Source organism: Ricinus communis, chromosome 1 (genome assembly GCF_019578655.1).
Source record: "Ricinus communis isolate WT05 ecotype wild-type chromosome 1, ASM1957865v1, whole genome shotgun sequence".
NCBI lineage: Eukaryota > Viridiplantae > Streptophyta > Magnoliopsida > Malpighiales > Euphorbiaceae > Ricinus > Ricinus communis.
The window spans coordinates 12,909,539-12,932,277 of NC_063256.1; the positions used below are offsets into that span (position 1 = coordinate 12,909,539).

The window sequence follows — 22,739 nt, forward strand, 5'->3', positions numbered from 1 at the left end:
TTGATGAAAATTGTGTTAATGATAATAAAGTCACGACAGTGAAATAGAAGCAGTAATTGTTAATTTTAATTTTTTTGATAAAATATAAAAAAATTAAATTTGAATTTTACTTAAATATCAAAAATTAATATTTGTTTAAATTTCATTTTATTTAACTAATTTGAATAATGAGTATGATATACATATTTATAATTCTTTTTAAGATATGAATTTATTTGGTTTTTAAATAAAAATTATGAATTTATTTATTAAAATAGTCGAAATTAAATTTATTTGACGGGTATTTGACCCTTTATCGTCTGTAATATTACTAGTGCCAGATTGGCTTGCGAGTTCTGCTATGGGCTAAAGACACAGTAGCTGTCATCAAACATGTCATTATTTCCTGGGTAGGGTTTGTGTGGCCATGAATGAGTGATACAAATCTTTTAACTTGTCAGATTAAAGATATTTCAAACCTCCTCCAAGTACCTGCAAGGGAAAAGGTACTCCAACCCTGATTGGCTGCAAAAAGCCTTTACTGCTGCTCTTCTCCATAACTAGCACATGGCTTCTTCTATGGCATCCCCATTTTTTCCTAAAGAGAGAGAGGTAAAATTACCTTTCGCAACTCTAACTAGATCACCAGCAACAGTTATATTGCTTCAACTGTGCCAAAATATGCATGAAGTAAGACAATTACATGCTCAATTTGTCGTCTCAGGACTCCTTAACCATCATTCTCTCTGCGGGAGGAGGCTTCTTGAGTCCTACGTTACAATGTCTGAGATCAGTTATGCCCGGTCGATCTTTGAGAGAATACCTTACCTCGATGTGTTCGTATATAACACGATGATAAGGGGCCTAATGCTTGGTAAGCGTCCATATGATTCCTTGTTACTGTTCAATGAGCTTTTACTTGGATGCCTTAAACCAGACAACTACACTTACACCTTTGTCCTTAAAGCATGCTCCAATCAGAAAGCTCTTCCTGAAGGTAAACAAGTACATTGCCAGATAATTAAGGCAGGAATCTCCCCGAACACGCACATTCATAGCTCCCTAATCCATATGTATACTAGCTCAGGTAGCATAGTTGAAGCAGAATGCGTTCTCAGAGAGTTCTCAGAGGAAAACACGCTTGCTAAGAACTCAATGATTTCTGGGTACTTGAGTAAGGGTCACGTAGACAAGGCTCGAGCGATGTTTGATCAAATGAAAGCAAAAGATGTTGCATCTTGGAGTGCAATTATAACAGGATGCACAAAGAATGGTATGCATACCGAGGCATTAGCTCTCTTTGAAGATATGATGGTTTCGCATACCCTGCCAAACGAATCGGCACTGGTGAGCTTGCTATCTGCATGTGCACATTTAGGTGCACTGCATCAAGGAAGATGGATTCATGCATATATTGACAGAATAGGGGCTGACATGAGTATTAGACTTAGCACTACCCTCATTGACATGTATGCCAAGTGTGGTGATATACAATCTGGGTATAAATTCTTCCGAAAAATGCCTAGAAGAGACATTGTTACATGGGGAGCTATAATATCAGGATTTGCTATCTATGGACAAGCTAAAAAATGTTTCGAACTGTTTGAGGAAATGGTTGCTGATGGAATCTATCCAAATGGGGTAATATTTGTGGCCATATTGTCAGCCTGCTCTCATGCTGGTTATGTTGAAGAGGGAAAGCTATATTTCAATCAAATGATAGTAGATCTTGGGATAAGACCGTCCATTGAACATTATGGATGCATGGTAGACCTCCTTGGCCGTGCCGGGCAGCTAAAAGAAGCAGAAGAATTCATCATTTCAATGCCAGAAAAGCCAAATTCAGTCATATGGGGGTCAATGCTCAGTGCATGCAGAACTCACAATGACCTGAATAGAGGGAGTTGGGCATTCAGGCACTTGATAGAGCTTGAGCCAAGGTCAGGTGACAGGTACAAGCTAGCAGGGCTGATGTTTGGCAATGCAGGAGAGAAACAGGAAGCTACTAAGATAAGGAAGATGATCGAGGATCAAGGGATGGAAACAACTTGTGGCTCCAGTTTCATTGAAGTAGATGGCACAATTCATGAATTTTTAGTAGGGGATACCATTCATAATGAGGCTGCAGAGATATATGAGGTGTGGAAAGGGCTCAATGGGTTACTTGAGGCTGCATAAGTTTCCAATTGCTGGTGATTTAACATATGCCACATATACAACTGACATACAACAAGGGAGCATGAATTTACATACCATTAATAGCAATTTACCAAGTATTATTTTAATCAATGTAAGATTTTAAATATAAAGTGTTAAAAGTATATTTTCTTCTGTTTATTAACTATTTATTTTTATTTTTCTATATGAAATTGATGAGGTGTAAAAAATTTCAATTCGTAGCTTTGTTAACTATTTTTTATCTTTATTATTGTGATAAAAAGATTCAAACTTAATAATTCTCTTTTTTTTTTCCGTTTAATGATTATTTCTATCTAACATAATAGGTTAATATTTTCTTTTTCCTTCTCTTTAAAATACTTTCCTCTTTTTTTGCCTCTTCATTGCCATACATACTTTAGATGTACTAAATACACTTAATTTTGATAAAGAATATGTACTCTTGGAAAATAAAGGCTTTGAATTTAAATTCTTTATCTCTATGTTCATTTTAATGTGGTGCTAAATAAAATAGTCTTATCAATATTTATGACTCGTAAATTAATAAGTTATCACTATTACAGCGAATTTAAAGAAATAATTATTCATATCATATTAGTCTATATTTCGTTAAAGTTCTGTAAATTAATTATGAACAAAATAATTTTTTTTTTTATCTTAATATGCTCTTTCAAGTTAATTTTATTAAAAAATAGGAATAAGGTACTAAAAACATTGCTTCATTTGCCACTCTATATGGAGATGTTTTGACATCCAATCTAGTCGTGGTGATGGAATTTAGAGTATTAGTAGTTTGTACTTTATTTGAAGGAGATCTTTCCTCTTATCAGTTTGTGAAATAAGATGTAATATATAATTAAATTTTATGTTTTTATAAAAAAACTGATTTATTAATAAAGCTTCAGTCTTCTAATGAAAATATAAATATATTGAAAATATGAAATTAAGATAAAAAGTATAATAAATTATTAACAATAAATTATAGAAAATGAAGAAATAAAATAAGAGAAAAAGAAAAGTAAAAAAAAAATTATAGCACACATATGATGTAAACAATATGAACAATTCAAGGTTGGCTTAAATTCAGCTCATTTTTTTAACTCTTTCAAGCTCATTAAAAGAATGTATGAACCAAATTTGATATTATTTCTAAGATCATAAAAAAATTAATTCAAGCTTGAAAAAACAAATATTTGATTTAGTGTTTCATAAACTTTTAAACTAATAAGACAAATGTATATGTTTCCAAAATAAATTTTGTTAGATAAAGTCAAATAAGTTTTATATTTTTCTGTTTGTATATATGATACTAATTTTTACATATTGAGTAAGGTATTTTTTATTTAATTCTTTTAAAAGAAAATTTTCTTAAAATGTATTTTGCAAAATTAGTTTAATATTAATAAAATTTATTTTTCTTTTATTTATTCTAATTTATATAATAAGAACAAGTGAAAAGTTTTAAAAAATTTAAAATATCCAACCTAAACCATGATGAACCAGTTTCCGATGCCCGGAAATAAGCCATGTCTCATCACCTCCCTCTTCTTTTAGTAACCTTCTGAAGGAAATCACAAGGATTGATACCTTAATCCCTAAATTGGAAGAAAAAACACTTCCGAATTTAACCTTTTTATCTCCAACAAACTCGACTAATGGTAAACTCCCCATTGTTGAAAATGGAATGGTAAGTTGGGGAAAGAGGGACAGGAAAAGGATATATACTTTGGCTATAACGCATTTCATTTACTCTTTTCTGTTTCTTTCTTTCTCTACATTGTTTCAAAGCTAAGATCAGGACCAACTGCTCAGCTAAACTGTAACTTTTGTAAGGACTAACTATAAAGGGGAGATTAAAAGATTCAAGGGAAGAAGGATTAACAAAATCGGGGGCGGGGGGGTTCTTCACCTCATGTTAATATAAAAAAAAAAAAAAAAAAAGGAGGGGTCCTCCCCATGCGTCTTCCGACGGCCACGGCTGCCCGCATGTTTCCTATCTGTGCAATTCAATCTCCGCTTATCCCCAGTTTCACCACTTTATAGCATGTACCGGCATCAAACTTCAAGTATTCAACAGAACAATCTTCTTTGCTGCAAGAAGGTTCCTCATCAATGTCACATTGTCCAAGGAAAAACAAATAAATATATATACATATTATATGGGATGGCATGATAATGATGAAACAAAATCCCTGGACTACGAAACCAGCTCAAGAGTTGACTTTCAGTCATTTTAGCTGCAACTCAAAGTCATGTAACGACCTCACCCGCCTATTTTCAACATGGCAGCCAGGCATCTTACCTCACTCCAGACTATCAACTCCAATAGGTCACATTCTCCATGTTGCTTGACAAGATGAAGCTAAAATGATATAATTCTATTTAAATTAGAGTTTTCAATATGAATAGTCAAATACAAGATGCTTACCCTGCATCTAGACTCCCGTAAATTGTCTAGCAAATCAGCTATCTCAAGTTGCTTTATAATGGTCGCATGCAATACCTGCAAGAACAGCATGATTTTACATAGAATGATGATTAGTACGATTAGAAGTCCAACTTCCAGATATCTAAAGTCGCAAATCTTAAGTAACAAGGCCATACCTTCTTTGTTTTCTCAAGATCAAACTCCACAGACTTTATCCTCTCTAGAGATTCCATCAGCATTTGCTCTTTTTCCAATGGGATCGCAGCAGGCCTGTTGCCAATTTCCTCAACTACTTTCTCCAGTCTCTCTAGACGCTCTATACATGGGCGAATGTGGTCTTCACTCTCAGTTTCAACAGCTATTGAATGACTACCAGCATCAGGTTCCACGAGATTGGATGGAAAAACATTGTTCTGCCTTCTCCAAAATTCAAATGGTAGACTCTGGAAAAATGCAACCAATTTGTCCACAAACAACATCAACATTTTAGCACCGCACATATTATGCCTTCTCCTAACTTTTTCCTTGACTATGTCCAACCAGTGCACGATGTAACCTGAAATCAGATAAAATTTTAATATATATTCGCCAGAGACAGCAATAACAGATGAAACTCAACAACTAAATGGCGTTATGACTAAAACTCGTTTTCTAATCAACCTTGACAGTTTAGAAAGTAAGACATAACTTTGTTGGTATGAGAGATGAGTAGAGATAATAATTGACAATTGCAGTAAGAAAGCATTAGAATATACCTTCCAGTTTTAATGCCACTTCACTAGGAAAGTTACCCAAATAATTGGTTTTAAGTGATAAATTTCCTGAATGTCCTACTCCCAAGTTGCTTAGTCTGGCCTTCTCAACAACAGGAAAAGTATCATCGCAACTGTAATAGGCACTCGGATCTGATGCTCTGACCTGCAAAAGACATATATTACATACAAGATTAATTCATAAGATGCACATGAATGTTAGCACACGAACATTACAGCGACTTAGAATCACAAAAGACTGCTTACTTCCTCATGAACTGGAGCCAAACGTGGAAACATAGAACTTCGTTCAATCGGAGAAGAAGGATCATCAATATCGGACCCTGATTCTGCTGCTGATGTCTCGCTACTTCTTCCCTGAACAATATAAAATACATCAAATATTTAGCAACAAGATAATATAGTAACAAAAGTAGTTTTCACCAGAAAGACTGAAACTTGCCTTCAGTGGGTATATCTGAAGGGATGAGTCAAATTTCCGCTCGTTCTTAGATACTCTAGTGATTTGCCTAACAAAAGTTGCTTCCCCATTTTGCACGAGCTACAAAAGGTATGGCCAAGATCAATTTACAAATACAAGTTCCATATATGAAGGTCCCAGAATCACTTTAAAGCACAATGAATGCAGCATATAAAAATTCGGGGGTAGCCATAAACAAACAGCATTACTAGATAGCCAACCTTTATTATTTCAGGATCATTCCATGGACCTTTATTTGATCTAAGACACCCTCCGTCATCAGAACAAGTGCAAGAGCCACCCAAAAAATCTGGCAATTGACTGAAAAGGAAGATGTGCACACAATTTATAGATGCTAAACACAAAAGGTAAGACAGTTATTAGGAAAAGAGGAAAAAGAAAAACATACCTTGAGTCGATTACTTCTAGTAGCTTGGGCAAAGACTTGGGCTCCAAAACCTGCGATTTTAAAATTTAAATATAGCTAGTAGGGATTAAAGGAAAAAGAATATCAAAAACTATAAGCTTAGTGATATTACCGACCTGTATCTTTGAAATAGTCTTTGCATCTAGAAATTTCTGCGCTGCAGGCCAAAGCATCTTCTTAAAGCCAGGGCCAGCATTAACAATGTACATCCGATGCAATGTCTGTAAAAATTGCATGGTTAACACTTGAATTCAATTAAACAGGGTAAAGAGAACATTTCAGAAAAACTTTAATACCTCAGGGTAGTAACTGTTATCTATCTTTGTCATGGCAGCCAAGAGATTTGCAGCAGTACGTGTGAAATTCTTAATGCCCTGTTTTTAAAATAACATCAGTGACCAGTTCAAACTCTGCATAGAACCAATTGCAAGGAATCAAAAACACCAGATACTGATGAAGGAAGAAAATCTATCAACATCCTTGTTATAGACTTATTCTCTTATCCTTTCCCAAATCCAGCGACTCCACAAAGAATGAATCATAGAAATTGTAAGATGGGACTGAACTTACTCTCTTGTCCTTGCCCAACTGACTCACCATAAAAAATGATCAAGGAAAGTTCTAATTATAAAGCTACTCCGCAAAAGCATAAAAAAAAGATATTGGGATTCAATTCACTCTTCAAGTGTAAGCAAGGCACAGAAAGAGTTGTAGGTATAGAGTGATAGAGATTCCCTACAACTACATTGATAGCAAAATTATGCATGGAAATTCTACAGTAATGCATGGGGCCGAAAATTAAATTGCATATCTGGATGCAATTTGACATACCAAGCCATGCACATCCAATATCGTTGTCGTTGAACATATCTTTCTCTTTGCAGCAATTGAACATGCAGGGAATTTCTCCACCAGAGCCCTCTCAAACTCTTGGACATGGTACTTCAAATATCGATCAATGGTTGTGATTCGCATCAGTCTACTGGGATGAGCTTTTCCAAGCCTTTCAATGTAAACTGGTCGGCCTTCCTTATCAACTCCATGGTACCCCTGAGGGTAATATTGCAAGACCTCATCAAGCTCTTCAAATCCAAAATCCTAACAATTGAACACTAGTTCATTTAATGCTAGAATTGAACTATAATTGTAAGCACTGATATAAATTGTAATTCCAATAGAAAAGTGAAAAAATATTCTAATACATGGCTAACTATGAGAAATCAATTACCTACAAATGCAGCTCCAAGTTTGTGTTTCACTAACATTCTTTCTACAATGAGAAAATGTACAAGAAATAAACTCCTCCCATAAAGAGAGTAAAGTCTACATCCTAAGTTAATAAACACGTATAATGGCATAAATTATTTTGAAATACCTCCAGTATGGTGTCTGTTCCGTACTCTTTCCTCCAATTAAGCATTTCTTCCCACATGTGAACTGTTTTCTCAATGTTAAATTCTCTAGCTTTCAAAAATCTACAAGATTAAACAAAGTGTTAAACAAAATCATAATCGATAGTTCTGGTATATTCATAATATCCAGCTTCCAGGATTTGCTGAAATTCATTAATGGTCAATGCCTTTTTTTCTGAGAAGAAATGACTAACTGACCTTAGCAAAGTATGATAGTCATCATGCCTAGGAGGCAACAAATTCCTTTCAAGAAGAGTATGGCGCAATTCTAGTACAACACTCTCCTCTTTTTCATCCCTGATATCCTCAATGGAAACAGAAGAAACTCTATAATCAATCTTCCTTTTCCCTCTTTTCTTAAGAGAATGAGTGAACTTATTAGAAGCATTTAATGCCTTCTTCTTGAGATTGCCAATTTTCGATCGCCGTCTCTCATCTTCAGAATTTTCAAAATCAGATCTTCTCTCTCGGATTTCATCACTAGCCCCAATTCCTTCTAGTCCTTGAAGAAAACAATGAGTAAATAAAGACCAAATATTACTAATAGGAAAACCATATTTTGTGAATTATGTGAATAACACTTTACAGTTTACAAGGATCAATCTAAGGAATAGCTAAACTGACCTGACATATCTCTGATTCGATAAAAAGAAAACCCTAATTATCTGAGTCCACAAGCAGATTCAGAGCAGCCACAGAGACATATATGCCACCATAAACTGTCAGAATAGAGAAAAAAAAAACAGCAAACAAAAAGTTATAATTAATAAACTCTAATCTTAACTGATTCACATTAAAAACCAGCAATTTCATGTCCCCAGAAAAATTAAAAAAATAAAATAAGAACAAAATACAGCACATAAACCCAATGAGCAATCAAGTGCCTAATCACAAACTATCCCAGTTTATTTTTTATGGTTGTTTCTTTTATCCTAATTTAAAACGAAAATGGCATCAAGCAATCACCTGAAATAAATCAAACAGAAATACAATTCTCAATATCTGGAAATTTATCAAGGGATCTGAAGCATCTAAATCTTGTAAAAAAAGATAAGAAAATAAAAGGTAATCCAAAATGCACTTTAAAAAAGGAAAGAAAATCTCCAATCTCCTTGAACAAACCAAGAACCCAATTAATAAGCTTTCCAAAAGCATCAATCTTCTGTCAAGAAGAAATACTAATTACACACCAAAACTTTAAAAAAAAAAAAAAACATAAATAAAAAAACTGCAAAAAGAAAATACAAGAATAATAATAATTATAGCAATAATAATAATGAGCTCTAAAACTCATAAATGGCAAGGGGAAAAGGGCAAAAACAGTTAAGAGAAGCGCAGTACATAAACCATCAGTTGTCACATTTATACCAAAACCACCACTGCTACAACTTTTAAATCTCTCCAATGCCGACACTAACCGTACGGATCTCACCCATAACTTCACCATTAAATACACCCAAAATAAAACAACAAAAACTTTAGCAATGCTTATACAAAACGCACCGAATGAATCTGAGAAGCTACAAACCCAACAAGCATCGGTTCACACAACAACAACAAGAAGATGATGAAGAAGAAGAAAAAGCAAGTGTTTCACTCTCTCTCTACCTCTCTCTCTCTACCTCTCTCTCTCTCTCTCTCTCTCTCTATTAAATTCTTCTGTTTTCTTTTTTCTTTTTAATTTAAAGAGAAGGAAGAAAAAAAAAAGAATAATAAATGCGAAGTGCTGAAGTTTCGAGGGAGTGTGTGTTTTAATGCTTGCTTTTTATTCACCGCAGTTTTCTGCTGACGTGTCATTTAATTTTCTTATTTGTTTTACAGATATTTGCTAGAATTATATTTGGTATTTTATAGTTACGAAAAAAAAAAAACAGCAAAGATTTTGACTTTTAAACCAATTTTGTTTTTTTGTTAATTAATTATTTATTTATTTATTAATTTATTTTCTGATTCAGCTAAATTGAAATTAAATTTAGTGAATAACCTGACAGGTTTAAATGCCAAATTTGGCCAAACCATTGATAATTGAGTAGGTAAAATATATGTGTATATATATAAATACTTTTATATATTATATATAGAAATTTGTTTTCTAATGTTATTTTTGTTGCGCAACAAATTAAAAAATGTATTAAGTAAAATTTAAAAATTAATTAAATTGTTTAAGAAAGTTTAAGAGAAAAATATATATTTGTGTAGTTATATTTGTACCATAATAATTTTAAAGAAATACGGATATAGGAACTGAATATCAAATTTCTTTTTTGTTATTTTAGGATTTTGTTATTAACAAGACACCGATACTTAGTTTTGAAAATAAATACTACTTTTATTTTTATACTAATTGTTATTTTCTAGTAGTTTATCTGAATTAAAAACATTTAATAGGGTTCACTATATTTAAAATATATTATATTATTATTTAAGAATTTATAAAATTTATTTTAATATAATAATAAAAAAATTACTATTATTAAATAGATAAAATAATAATAATTAATATGAGATAGAAAAGTACTTAAATTTTTAAAATATGAAAAATAAATAAATTTAATTAAATTTAAGAAAAGTCTTATATATGGGATTAGTTTATTAAAGAATAAATATTGTTGAGTGATTTATTGTCATAAAAATATTATTATTTTATTGAAAAGGAGTTAAAAAAAGAAAAGAAAAAACTAATTGAATTTGTATAAGATTAATGGGAGGCAAAAGAGGACCGACCAGGAAGAATAGGTTTATGTTTTTAAGAAAGCAACGGCGTGCTCCGTTCATTTTTCACCTTTTTCGCTGTTTTTGTTTAGATTCTCGTGTCTTTGCTTTACTTCGTAAATAATATATAATATTATGCAATATAATATAATACTACTTTTTAAGCTGTTTTACGTTTTTTTCTGAAATATCAGTTTTATTAGTTTACTACTACTATTTTTCTTTACGTATTTTTTTTATTTTTAATAAGATTTAATTTAAATTAAATTATATTTTTTAATAATTTTATCTAATTATTTTAAAATATTTTTAGTTATAATTTTTAAATTTTAAAATAAAAAAATAATGAGAAAAAATCTATAATACTAACTAAAATAATAATAATTATGAATAACTAAAAATAGTTTATCATAGACTTAATAATATGATTATTCAAGATCTTATATATATGTTATTTTTTTATATATTTTATATCTAAATGTAATAAATTTTTATTAATTCACTAATTTTAATGTTAATAAACTGAATTGACTTGTAATATTATTTTTTTATTGTCAAATTTTAGAAATTATTATTTAAAATATTTTTAAAAATAAATTAAAACTATAGATATTTATTTTAAAATTTTGAGACAATTAAATAAAATTATTAGAAAATATAAAATTTATAATTTAATTAGTAATTAAACTTTTTAATAACGTGTTACTTCCTCTATTTTATATTAATTAATCTTTTTATATATATCTAATACATAACTTTCGTTTTCTATTTCATTTTTGTATCACTCTTATCTATAAACACTTTTACAAAATTTTATAAGTTTATAAGAGAGTATAATGAATTTTAATAATAGCTATAGAATGGTAATTTAGTTATATTTAACTATTTTTTGATAATTAAGCCTATTAAGATATTATTTGGGAGATTTTGGAATCTACACATTTAAAATCTATGAATTTTTAAAATCTCATCATTTGGATTAAACATAAAATAATAAATTTTTATTTAAAGTTAAAGATAATTTTAGAATAAGACAAATTTATTAGGGATAATATTAAAATAAAAAAGTAATATAATAATCTATCATTCTTTTAAAATGATGGATTTTGTACTTTTTCATCACTTAGGTAGGAAATTAAAACCCTAAAAATGAGAAATTTAGAAAAAAAGGAATTTTTTTAAAATCTATAAATTTAGACTATTTTTTATTTGTCAAATGATGAATTTAAGCTAGATCTATGTTTTTACAAAATTTCTCATCTAAAATTTAATCAGCCTTTAAATATTTTTTAATTAAAATAAATTTTTATCTCTACTATTTTATATTAACTGTCGTTTAATAGTTCAGTCGGATTAAAAAATATTTAATATATTTAATTATAAAAATAGCTAGTTAAACTATACTAATTTATTTTTTTATAAATATTGTAATTATTATATCTATTTCAACACGAAAAATAAAATTAAAAAAATTAATATTATATTAGATATATAAAATAAAGAAAATAATAAATATTGGTTAATGTGAAATAAATAGAATATTAATTATATAATTATTTCATCACGAAATTCATGAAATGTAGTATTCCTTAATTAATTCGTGGATAAGGCTATGATAGTACTAGTACCTAGAGCAATATAACACCTATTATGTCCAATTTAATACTACCCAAGCAAGAATTTAGGTTTTCTTTTTTTGTTTTCTTTTTCCAATTATCAAATGAAAAGATAAAAAATTAACCTTATCAATTTACATTTTTTCTTTTTGGTGTACATCAAAAAAATTAAATTTATATATTTAACTCATCTAATATAATATTATGAAGGGCTTTTTGATACTACCAAGAATTCAAATTTATGTGAATTTGGTATATTAAAATGGACCGTATAACACAGTGGACACAATAATATGAATTGTTATTTAGTTATGTTTTTAGTATAAACAGATAAAATAGAAAAAAAAAAGTTAAAAATATAGACACTAAAATGACCATAACCCTCTTTATTTTATCTATTTTTATCATAATTAAAATAATTATTAAACAAAATAATATAATATTTATAATAATAAGTTAGTTTCCCAACATTTTGTACATCAAAGTAATAAATAAGATATTAATTTTTATCTTTAGACTCAAATCTTTTTATTTTTTAAGAGTTTTTACATATTTATTATTTATTTAAATCAATCATATTTATTATTCTACCAACTTTATGAAATATTTCGATATATCATTAATTTTACGTACCAAAAAAATTGAAATAAAATGTTAAAAGATATTGTGGTAAAGATAAAAACAAAAATGGGCATTAAAATTTGATAAAATCTATCTCTCTTATTAATATCCCTTTTGCGTGATAAACATAAGATTAAGAATATTTGTCTTTCTCCAATCCAATCTTATCAACCAAAATAAATATTTTATAAATGTTACTAAAGATACCAACCAAGCAAAATATTGATGGACAATTTTATTTTATTTTTTATTTTTTATTTTTTAATATTCGATTCATCTGCCTTATGAAGGGAACATATTCTCTCCTATTGCCTACTCCAATAATTCTGATTTTTGTACCTTTTTATTGTAATTTTAATGTTGATTACCTAATTTACCCCCAAGGAAAAGAAAATCATTTATTTGGACTTTTATACGTTTGTGTACTTATTTCAGTGGTATATAATTATTTTATTATTAATAATAATAATATTGTTCTGAAATAAAAGATTCCATGCCCTATGTTGAGGAAAATGGAAATTCCCACATTAATTATGTTCGAGTATAATCATTATATCATCTGTTAAAGTAAAAATTATACCTTATTTTTATCTCTTTGTACTTGTATCTTTTACTCCCTTTTTTTCTTTGCAATAAAATAGTCATTTATATAAAGAAATCTTTTTTAAAATCTATTGAGATCCAATAGATCTATAACTATAATAATTATATTATAAAAATAAGAATAGTTTAACCTTTTTTATAAAAGAGATTTTATGTTTTTGTAATATTTTAGTACTCTGAGAATTAAACATTAATAGTTTGTATCTAAATTTACTAACACTATTAATTAAAGAACTATAGTTCATTCTGTTAATTTGTTACAATTCTACCATTATTTCATTCATTACCAATTTAGTTTTCATCAAAGATTAGCCATGTGAACTTTTTTATAGAATTTGAATAGAAAAATTAAAGAGAAAGAAAATAGTCTTATAAGTTGATTTTTTTTAAAAAAAATTAATCAATTTTGAAAATTTTAAATGATCTGATAAGACTAGAGAACTTTATATTTCGTCGTCTATTCGACAAGACCGATTTTGTAGCAGTCGGATTTCATTTGAGAATCGATTTTCAGAACTATTAACAGTGTTAAGGAATTTGGACACAAATTGTTAATGTTTTAATTTTCAGGATAAAGTGTTACAAAAAAACTGCATGACCTCTTGTGTCAAGATGTTAAACCACATAATTAATTTTTATATTTTTTTCTAAAAGTAATAACTCTTCTAAAATACAGTAAAAAGATTTTCATTTTTAATAGTAACGTTATGCTATTTTAAAAATTAACATCTAAATTTTTATTAAAAAAATGTGTAGATGAGATGTTAAGAATTTTTTTTAATTTAATTAAAATTTTAAATTTTACTATGTTAAAATCTTTGACATGTAAAAATCATTTCAGCACACTCTAGATCACTAAAATTAAAAGAAAAAAATTTAAATTTTCAAATTCTATAAATATGTAGTCAACTCATCATTATGCTTAAAATGCTCACAATTTTAATTATTTATTTTTGGGGAAAAAAAATAAAGGGATGTAAGAGGTGAAGAAATGATGGATTAGTCAGAGTCCAATATTGTAGAGAATGTGTGCATTTGCAGGGTTCAAAATGACCTACTTTCCTACCATTAATTATTAAATCTTATACCCACTTGGCTTTAAGCTGTAGTTGGTTCTACAGCACATACACCATTTTACTCTGACTAGACCTGCATTCTCATGTCCACATTAATACTTATATATCATGATTAATTGGGGGATTTATAATATTAATTAGCTTAATGAGGCATTGTTTCCTCATAATACCTAAAGTTAAGTTTAATTAGTCTTTTGGCATTTAAAAGGGAAAAAAAGATTCATCTTTTAGCACAGTGTCCTCATGCAATTATCACATAGAAATGTCATTAAAAAGAAAATTGGTTTAGATACTTTTACTAATGAGACAGAGAACCCAATCCAAAAGAAAAAAAAAAAAAAAAATTTTCTAACCCTGTCTTCCTACATTTAATTCCTTTTGTCTTCTTTAAATGAATTACTGTTTGAAATTAGTTAACCTAACAGAAATGGAAGCTTTCTTGAACCTTGATTACCTAATCATATTCTTACTTGTCCAAGAAAGGGCAATAAATTCTCTCACCCAATAATTTAGATTTGACTCTTGGGAATGGAGATGGTAAAAAGGAAAATTTACAAGCAGCAGCAACAGAGAAGAAGAAACAAGAACAAAGATTCCCCAATCTGTGGATGATAATGCCATAATTGCATGTGCTCCCTCCATGCCTCTTGAGTTAATGCTTTGGAAGAATGTGAATATTTATTTTTTATTTTTTACATCAATGCAGTTCCTGCATAATATTGGGCAGTCAAAAGGTAAAATTTCAAAGATGTGGATTCTGGAAAAGGGAAAAGAATTAAGTAAAAAAATAAAAAAAAATATTATTTTATTAGGGGATTAGGTTATAGTATTGGGTTGCATCAGAAATTCCAAATACAAAAAGACATAATAGATGCACACCAGTCATCATCAGGCTTCTTCATGCTGTTTGCATTAACAATACTCCCTCCATCCACATCATTTGTTAAAGGCAATTAGTATCATTCTTCTGCCCTTTTTTGCTTTCTACTACTGTTCACATGCACCACCAAATCATTTCAGCCTTGAATTCCTTATATACTATTATCATACTGTATTGGAACTTGATCACCCCTTTATATAAATAGAACCATTTGTGAATTTTGATCCTTGGTCAAAATCTTTTTTATTTCTGAAAAGAAGGAGAGTTGTACAATTCTAGGATCTTAACATTTTCTTTCTTTCTTTCTGTTCAATTTTGATAAGACTGTTTTTCCTTTCTTTTTTAATCCATGTAAAATTATAGGTTAGTTTAATAATTAAAAGTCTAAAATATTTTCTATTAGTTAACTTAAATGTTAATAATTATAATTAATTTCCACTTACTTAATTTTAAAATTTTAAATTATTATACATAATTTTCTTAGTTTCAATATAACCTTTTTATTTGAATTTTAAAAATTATAAGTAAATTATTAAATCTATTAATATTTTAAATTACCGTGTACTGCGTCAGAATATTATTATGAGTATTTAGTAAGAAAATTCTTAAAAATAGCAGTACTAATTAAGAAAATAAATTTATTAATTTTTATGCAAATTAAAAACGGATTATCAAATTTTTTCATATAGTCTAATTTACATGCAAATAAAAAGCGAAATTTCTAATTAATGTCATTAACTCTTATTCTTATTTCTCTAAAATATCTTATTAAACTTTATGTAAAAGTTATAATTTTCAAATTTAAAATTTAAAATTAACTAATATTTATGTTAATTAATAAAAGATATCTTTAAAAATTATTTATTAAATAAAAAAATAAAAAAATAAACTATAATTCGGGATGGATAAAAATGGAAAAGGACTATTCTTTTAGAAAGGAGCAATTATATTTTAGGATGGAAAAAAAAATGATCAAAATGGAACGGAGGGTGCAGTTGCCATCATAAACTTATTTGTGACAGTTTCGTGATTATTATGGATTTTGGGTACTCCTTAATAAATATCTTTTAAAGTAATTACATTGTAATTAAGGACCTATTATATAGTCTCAATCGTAATAAAAATTTAGTTCGCTAAATTTTTGAATTATTACTTTTTAAAATAAGATGGTAATATCATTTACTTTTAAATATAAATTTTCTACATAAACATTACGTTTTATCTGAAAACTAAGATTTAAGGTAAACTTATTATCTTTTTAAATTTACTTCTTCATAAACATTACTAATTTAGATTATCAATAAATTTATATAAATATATATTTTTTATTTATATAAGTTAAAATTATATTAGTAGACCTCATAATTGTTAAATATTATTGATTAAATTTTAGAAATAGATGAAAATTTTAGATAAAAATAAAAATAATATATTTTTTCAATCAATAATTAAGTATTATATATAATTAATTAATCTAACATCCAACTATATTAATAAATTACTAAAATTAAGTTTATATCAATTGTTATAAAATTTTAAAATATTATACACTTATAATATATTAAAACGATACTATATTTTTAATTATTTGATAAAATATTTAGGATTTAACATTATATTAGCTTTTTTTTAGAGTATTGATCAAACTCTGGTTATCAAGAAATAACAATACTCTTCGATAATAATAATAATAATAATATATTTATTTTTCCTCTCACAGTACTGATCGCATTTTATATTATATTAAAAAGAACCGGCGAAATGTACGAATGTTGGTAGCATTTTATTTAAGTAATTAGCGACACTTTTTCTCAACTAGTGGCGAAATATTGAACTTTCAATTTCAAATACAAGTAACTTTCCATAATTAATATAATAAGGCAATAGAGTAGCGTAGTAGTAATCTTTAGGTCCTTTTCCACAATTAATAGATGATGTGTTAAGCATTCTTATTGCCTAGAATTTGTTCTAGAAAGAAGAGCAATAATGTAGCAGCCCAAAAGAAAGAAAAAAATAAATAAAAGAAGAGCAATAATGTAAATGATTGGTCAATTTTGGCTTCATAAGTTCCAATTGAGTGGTCAATATGTACCATAATTCCATTAAAACAATTTGTCAATTTCATGTTGGACGCACCTTTCAACCAAATTAGAAAGGGATTGCACCCAATTCTTTTTATTATTATTATAATAATCATTATTATTTAAAGCTATGATACTCCATTAATTAAATTATATCTAGGTTTAGTTTTGGAGCAGACTAGAAGAAAAAAATAAAATTGTCATAACTAGATTTAGTAAATTAAATAATAATTTAGTTAACAGTTGGGCTTTTTATTTTAAAAAAATTAGATTATAATTGAAAAAGGAGTGTCAGATTGGGAGGAAGGTACTACAAAGTTCATATAGTACCCTTATGAGAATGTGATATGTGCATAAAAAGAATACATAGAAACACAAAGACATTGAAATTGGAAAGGATTAAATGGTCTGAGTCTTGTTTTTCCAAATGATGGCACACACAACACCACAACAAGATAGTGACCCTCTCACGATCCAGATCCAAATCCAAAAAGGTACTCAAATGTAGCAGAAGATTAACCAGAAGAAGAAGAAGAAGAAGGAAGAAAGAAAAATGGGGAGCAGAGTCGGTAGTGAAGTCACTTTCAAAAAGACAGAGACCCACCGAAAACACCATCCCCAAGAAGAAAATACTGCTGCTGTTATTAGTCTCTTTCATGCATTCTTCTCTCTGACTCTCTCTCTCTCTCTCTCTCTATATATATATATATATATATTAGAAAAAGAAAAATCTGAATCGTTCCTCTGGTCTCTTCTCTCGAGGCTCTTCTTCTTCTTCTTCTTCTTCTTCTTCTTCTTCTTCTTCTCTTACTTTGGTATTTATATATAAGAATGGCAGCAGCAGCAGCAGCGACATATTTGTCTCAAAGAGTGTCGGCTTTGCAAGTAAACATTCACATTCTTGTGCTTTACATGCATATCGACAAAAGCATACATACATTTATTATTATTAATTTTCAAGAAAATAACCCATTTAATACTTTTACATTAATAAAATAAATTTATAAAAATATTATAATTCAGATTATATAAGTAAGAGCTAAAACAAATCAAAATAGAATATTTAATATTTATCTAATCAAAATTATCATTTCAGCTTGACATTAGCGTTATTTCTGTATGTTCATAAAGATTGAGGAATTATGTATGTTCTCTTTGTTTGAATAATTAAAGAATCATGATCACTGTAATCAAAGAGTACCCGTGATCCTATCTCTGCTGCTCTATTATATCTGCCACTGCCACCATCTGCAGCTTCTAGCTAATACCTATCCTATCCACATATATATATATATATGCATTGACGACAACAAGAAGAAACACGACACACACAGGCTGCAGAGAAGAAAGAAAGAGTGAGCAGTGACCACAGAAACAGAGAAAGAAATAGGGTAAAAATTGATGGTTAAAAGTAAAGATTACAGACAGACAGATAGATAGAAAAGTAAAGATATAGAGAGTTTTCAGAATGAACCTCCCCTCTTTAACGCCATGTTTTAAGTGGACTCAGTTGGGCACTCAACTGAAACCCTCAGAAACTAGTGTGCTTCAAGCCTTTGCTTCTTTTTACCCACTTGCTATCTTCAGCTTTTGCTTGTCTTCTTCTTTCTTTGTGTGTTTTCTTTTTAAATTAAATCATTTATTTTTTTCTAATGTTTTTGTATTTGACAGTCCATGAGTTTTGCGGAAATTGTTTCCTACCCTTCATGGGTGGAATATGTTATTTGTCTCTATTTGTTTTATCAATTTTACCATCCCTTTCAATAAATTAATAGTGTAATATCTAACGGGACGGTTCCTTGAGGACAATTGGTTGGATTTCCTTCTCTGGTTTTGAGGTCAGTGCTGCGATGACGAGCTTAGGTCTGGTCTAAGCTATCTATGGCTCTACGAACAGTCCGCAGCAGATGAAAACCCGTATAATCACGGTCAGCAAGAATTATTATCACGGATCGTTCCCTCCCTTTTTATTTGGCTAAAAAAATATTAGGTGTAATTTTAGCTAATTTATTACTTTAGTCAAAATTAAAGTCACATGGCAAATATTATGTTGGCTAATGGATGTAAATCCTATCATATTGAATATGACTTTTCGTGTTTGAATTTTTTATTTTTTATTTAAAATAAAATGGTTGAAATATTTTTAAAAAAGTTTAAATTTAAATTTTAAAATAATCAAGATTATATATTATATTGATAACAACATTGAGCGAATATTAATTTTTGATAAATTTATTAATTCGGATTGATTTAAGTGATAATCAAGTTAACAATGAACATCATTTTAGTTTAAATGGTTACTTGTAAAGTATATACGAATGTTATATTAGGTTGATTTTGATAAAATTGACCAAAAACATACTCCTTTCATTAAATCCATTTTATTATATAAAAAAAAAGAATATGATAATATTGCGGACTTGATAAACAATTTTATCTAGTTGACAATTAAATAAATTTTATAGTATTCTTATGAAATAAAGTTCATTTTATTAATAACATTAACAGTAATATTTCATCATGTGCTGATAGTAATATATAAATAAAAAACGTACCATTTTATAATACTGAGTTAACATCCCTTGCTTTATACGTAAATATTATTATTATTATTATTTAAAGAAATATAGTTTTCGTAACTGAATTATTATTTTAAAGCAATATCAAATTAGTAAAAGAAACCGGGAGTAAATAGTGTTGATAATGGACCAAAATAAGCCGAGCAAACATAGTCGAATAAATTGAGATTGATTAGGTCCAAAATTTACTAGGATTACAAACCTAGTTTGAACTTTTCTGATTGGACAAGGACGATTTTGTAATGCATATAAAAGGCAACATTAGGGCACACAACTCATTTATAACTCAATTGCTTTCGGCTTTTATAATATTTTTACCGACTTAGTTATCAGAATAAGTGACGGACGAATCAAAAATCTCATAGATCAAATCAACTGAAAAAAATAATTTGTTAAACTAAATCGATGAAAAAAATCATACAAATCCAATCCGTTGAAAAATAAAAAAAGAGTAAGTTAACTAAATTAGTAGTTCAGCTTTAGTTTTAATTTTAAAAAATATGATTAATTGATATGCTTTTAATGTTTAATTTAAATGACCGAAAGTTAATCGCTTATTTTTTATATTATTTTGTATAACATTTCAAAACTACATTTTATATTATTTTTAGAAATAACTTTCTTATAAGAAAAAACTCATAAAGGTAAAAAGAAAAAACGAGGTATCACATCATTTTCTCTTTTTTTTTTTTCTTTCTTCCTTCATCTCTTTATTTTTATTAAATTTTTTAAGTTAATTAAAAATGATCGAGCGACTGATTAACAAAGATTTAATTTAATATTTTTATTTAAAATTAAAATCGAATAGTCCAATTTTATTTTAAACATGGATGGATTCCTACTGTTAGATAGCTGATGTTAATGGAGAAGTGATAAAGTATCTGAAACTCAAAACATACATATTTGGAATACATTTAAAAGAAGATGTTGGAAAACATTTTTGTTTCTGGTTATTCCAGAATTTAATGATATTAATAAAATATGTATACATTTACACATAAAGGAACCTAAAAGTACGAGAGAAAGAGAGGTGAATCTACCGACAACTCTTGTAATGACAAGATACCCAGAATCAAAGTCAAATACTTGAGACTTAAGGCAAATTACGATTTTGTATTATTTAATTTTCATTTATTTTTTTTTTTTTTGTTATTTCTCCAAGAAAAGTCGAATAATATCTGGGTGGATGAAAAGGTAAATCTTGGCGCTAATTTGGAATCTTTCTTTTCTTTTATTTATTTTTTTCCTTTTCATATATGCCATATTTTTAATGTGTGATTATTAATATAATAATGAAAATATGCTAACAACTCCCAAGAGCAACTCAAAGATCCAAACATAGTATTAAAATAAATGACCTCTTGTAATATTCTCATATTATGCCTCTCATTCTTCTTTTTTTTCTTCCAATTGAATGTATATCATAAAGAAACAACAAACATATGGTGACCCTTCCTTTGCCAAGTTTTGACAAGCATCTCTTGCATTAATATTTTGAAGTATGTTAGGACCATCCATTCCTAAATATTAGGTTGGAGAGTGGCAGTACTATGGAAGAGAACACAATGGGTGCTTAGTTACAGACACAAAAACCCAAAACAAAAATTAGAAAATGGAATTAAATGAAGCTAGCAAACCATATTGAAAAGGGACATGTCCTATTAAGTTCTTTCTGCCTCTTTCATCTTTTTCTATCTCTTGGGCAGTTTAGTTGCTGTCAATGCTACCAATTGATTAATAATGGACTGTGGATGAGGATGATGGACCCCCTGCTACACTTCTTGCCATTGACACCAGAGGACATATGCAAAATTTTGCCAAACAAAAAAATATCTTACAGGCAAACATACTACCATGCATGTGATGGTTGGTGGGTAGACAGAGTGGACCCTCTTTTTTTTTTTTTCTTTTTTTGCTTTTTTGCTAATCTGTAATTAGCTAGTGAACTGAAAATACACAATGGTACCCATCTATTATGATGCTGTGAAACAGATTGCTGTTAAGGTTTGAGCTATCAGTAAACCTCTTTAAGTCCACAAGCTATATTCAGGCACTACTTCCACTTGCTATATTTTTAATATTTAAGATAAAAGGATAAAATTTAGAAAAAAAGCTTTGATATATATATTTTTTTAATTTATAGGTAATAGCAGTTTTGTTGCATGACTAAAGATGTAAATGTACATGACCAATTTAATTGAAGGATCGCTTTGTATAAATGGAAAGATTATTTTTGTAATTATATAATTGGGTTTTTCGTTTCTAATAAATTATTTGGACTGTACTTGTCCCATCTAAGCTAAGCTCAAACTTAATTTGAAGTGTAGAGACATTTTGGGCTACCTCGGCCCAATTTACAGTGATGTTGGCACTTGGTAGCATATTGGCAGCGACATGCAAAGGTCAAAGCTAGGCTTCATTTGAGAGGGCAGCCAACTCAAGTATGCTGAACATCTCTTGGATGGAGTTCACTGATCTCTTTAATTAGAGCAGCTGAATCTTGGGTGTCTGTACAAAACTAATCAGACATCATCCTACACTGTAGGTTTCACCACAGATTAATATGAAACAGAAACCAGCAAGGATTCATGCACGTTCCTCCAAATCAAACAGAAAACTAATAGAATAGGCAGCTGTCTGCTCCAAATGAAACAGGAAGCTGATAGAATAGGCTGATGCATTTCCAACCACAATTCTCACCAGGAAACCTGACCTGGAATTATTGAATGAATGGGGTGGTAAACCTATAGTCCCAATTCAAGGCAGAGCAGAATTTATCATTACCAACATCAGCTAAGCAAGCAACACCAACTACTTCAAAATATGGCATGCATATCTATGATTAGAAACCAACATCAGCTCCAACCTTCTAGACCAAGAGGTTTTCCGTACAAATGCATGCTAGCAGTCTGTA

At 28.9% G+C, this 22,739-nt stretch overlaps 2 protein-coding genes across 10 annotated transcripts; one reads left to right on the forward strand and one right to left on the reverse strand.

Annotated features, from left to right (window-relative positions):
* Nucleotides 1–411: 411 nt before the first annotated feature.
* Nucleotides 412–2,316, forward strand: LOC8267940 (pentatricopeptide repeat-containing protein At5g66520). 2 transcript variants are annotated; one of them, XM_048376566.1, is made up of 2 exons: nucleotides 455–591; nucleotides 704–2,316. In XM_048376566.1, exon 2 carries the CDS (start codon nucleotides 760–762, stop codon nucleotides 2,155–2,157), a length of 1,398 nt encoding a protein of 465 aa, XP_048232523.1. In that variant the 5' UTR covers nucleotides 455–591; nucleotides 704–759; the 3' UTR covers nucleotides 2,158–2,316. The 2 variants fall into 2 exon arrangements, with proteins under 2 accessions (XP_002531775.3, XP_048232523.1); XM_002531729.4 differs by having other exon boundaries at nucleotides 412–2,316.
* Nucleotides 2,317–3,879: 1,563 nt separating this feature from the next.
* Nucleotides 3,880–9,315, reverse strand: LOC8267941 (phosphatidylinositol/phosphatidylcholine transfer protein SFH13). 8 transcript variants are annotated; one of them, XM_015726958.3, is made up of 15 exons: nucleotides 9,161–9,315; nucleotides 8,282–8,376; nucleotides 7,856–8,153; nucleotides 7,621–7,720; nucleotides 7,077–7,343; nucleotides 6,542–6,619; nucleotides 6,362–6,466; nucleotides 6,228–6,277; nucleotides 6,040–6,139; nucleotides 5,801–5,899; nucleotides 5,605–5,715; nucleotides 5,341–5,503; nucleotides 4,762–5,141; nucleotides 4,586–4,660; nucleotides 3,880–4,248 (listed from the first exon to the last, which is right to left on the reverse strand). In XM_015726958.3, exons 2-15 carry the CDS (start codon nucleotides 8,286–8,288, stop codon nucleotides 4,228–4,230), a joined length of 1,854 nt encoding a protein of 617 aa, XP_015582444.1. In that variant the 5' UTR covers nucleotides 8,289–8,376; nucleotides 9,161–9,315; the 3' UTR covers nucleotides 3,880–4,227. The 8 variants fall into 8 exon arrangements, with proteins under 8 accessions (XP_015582444.1, XP_015582440.1, XP_048234015.1 ...); XM_015726954.3 differs by having other exon boundaries at nucleotides 7,856–8,159; XM_048378058.1 differs by having other exon boundaries at nucleotides 7,856–8,159; nucleotides 9,026–9,295.
* Nucleotides 9,316–22,739: the final 13,424 nt, after the last annotated feature.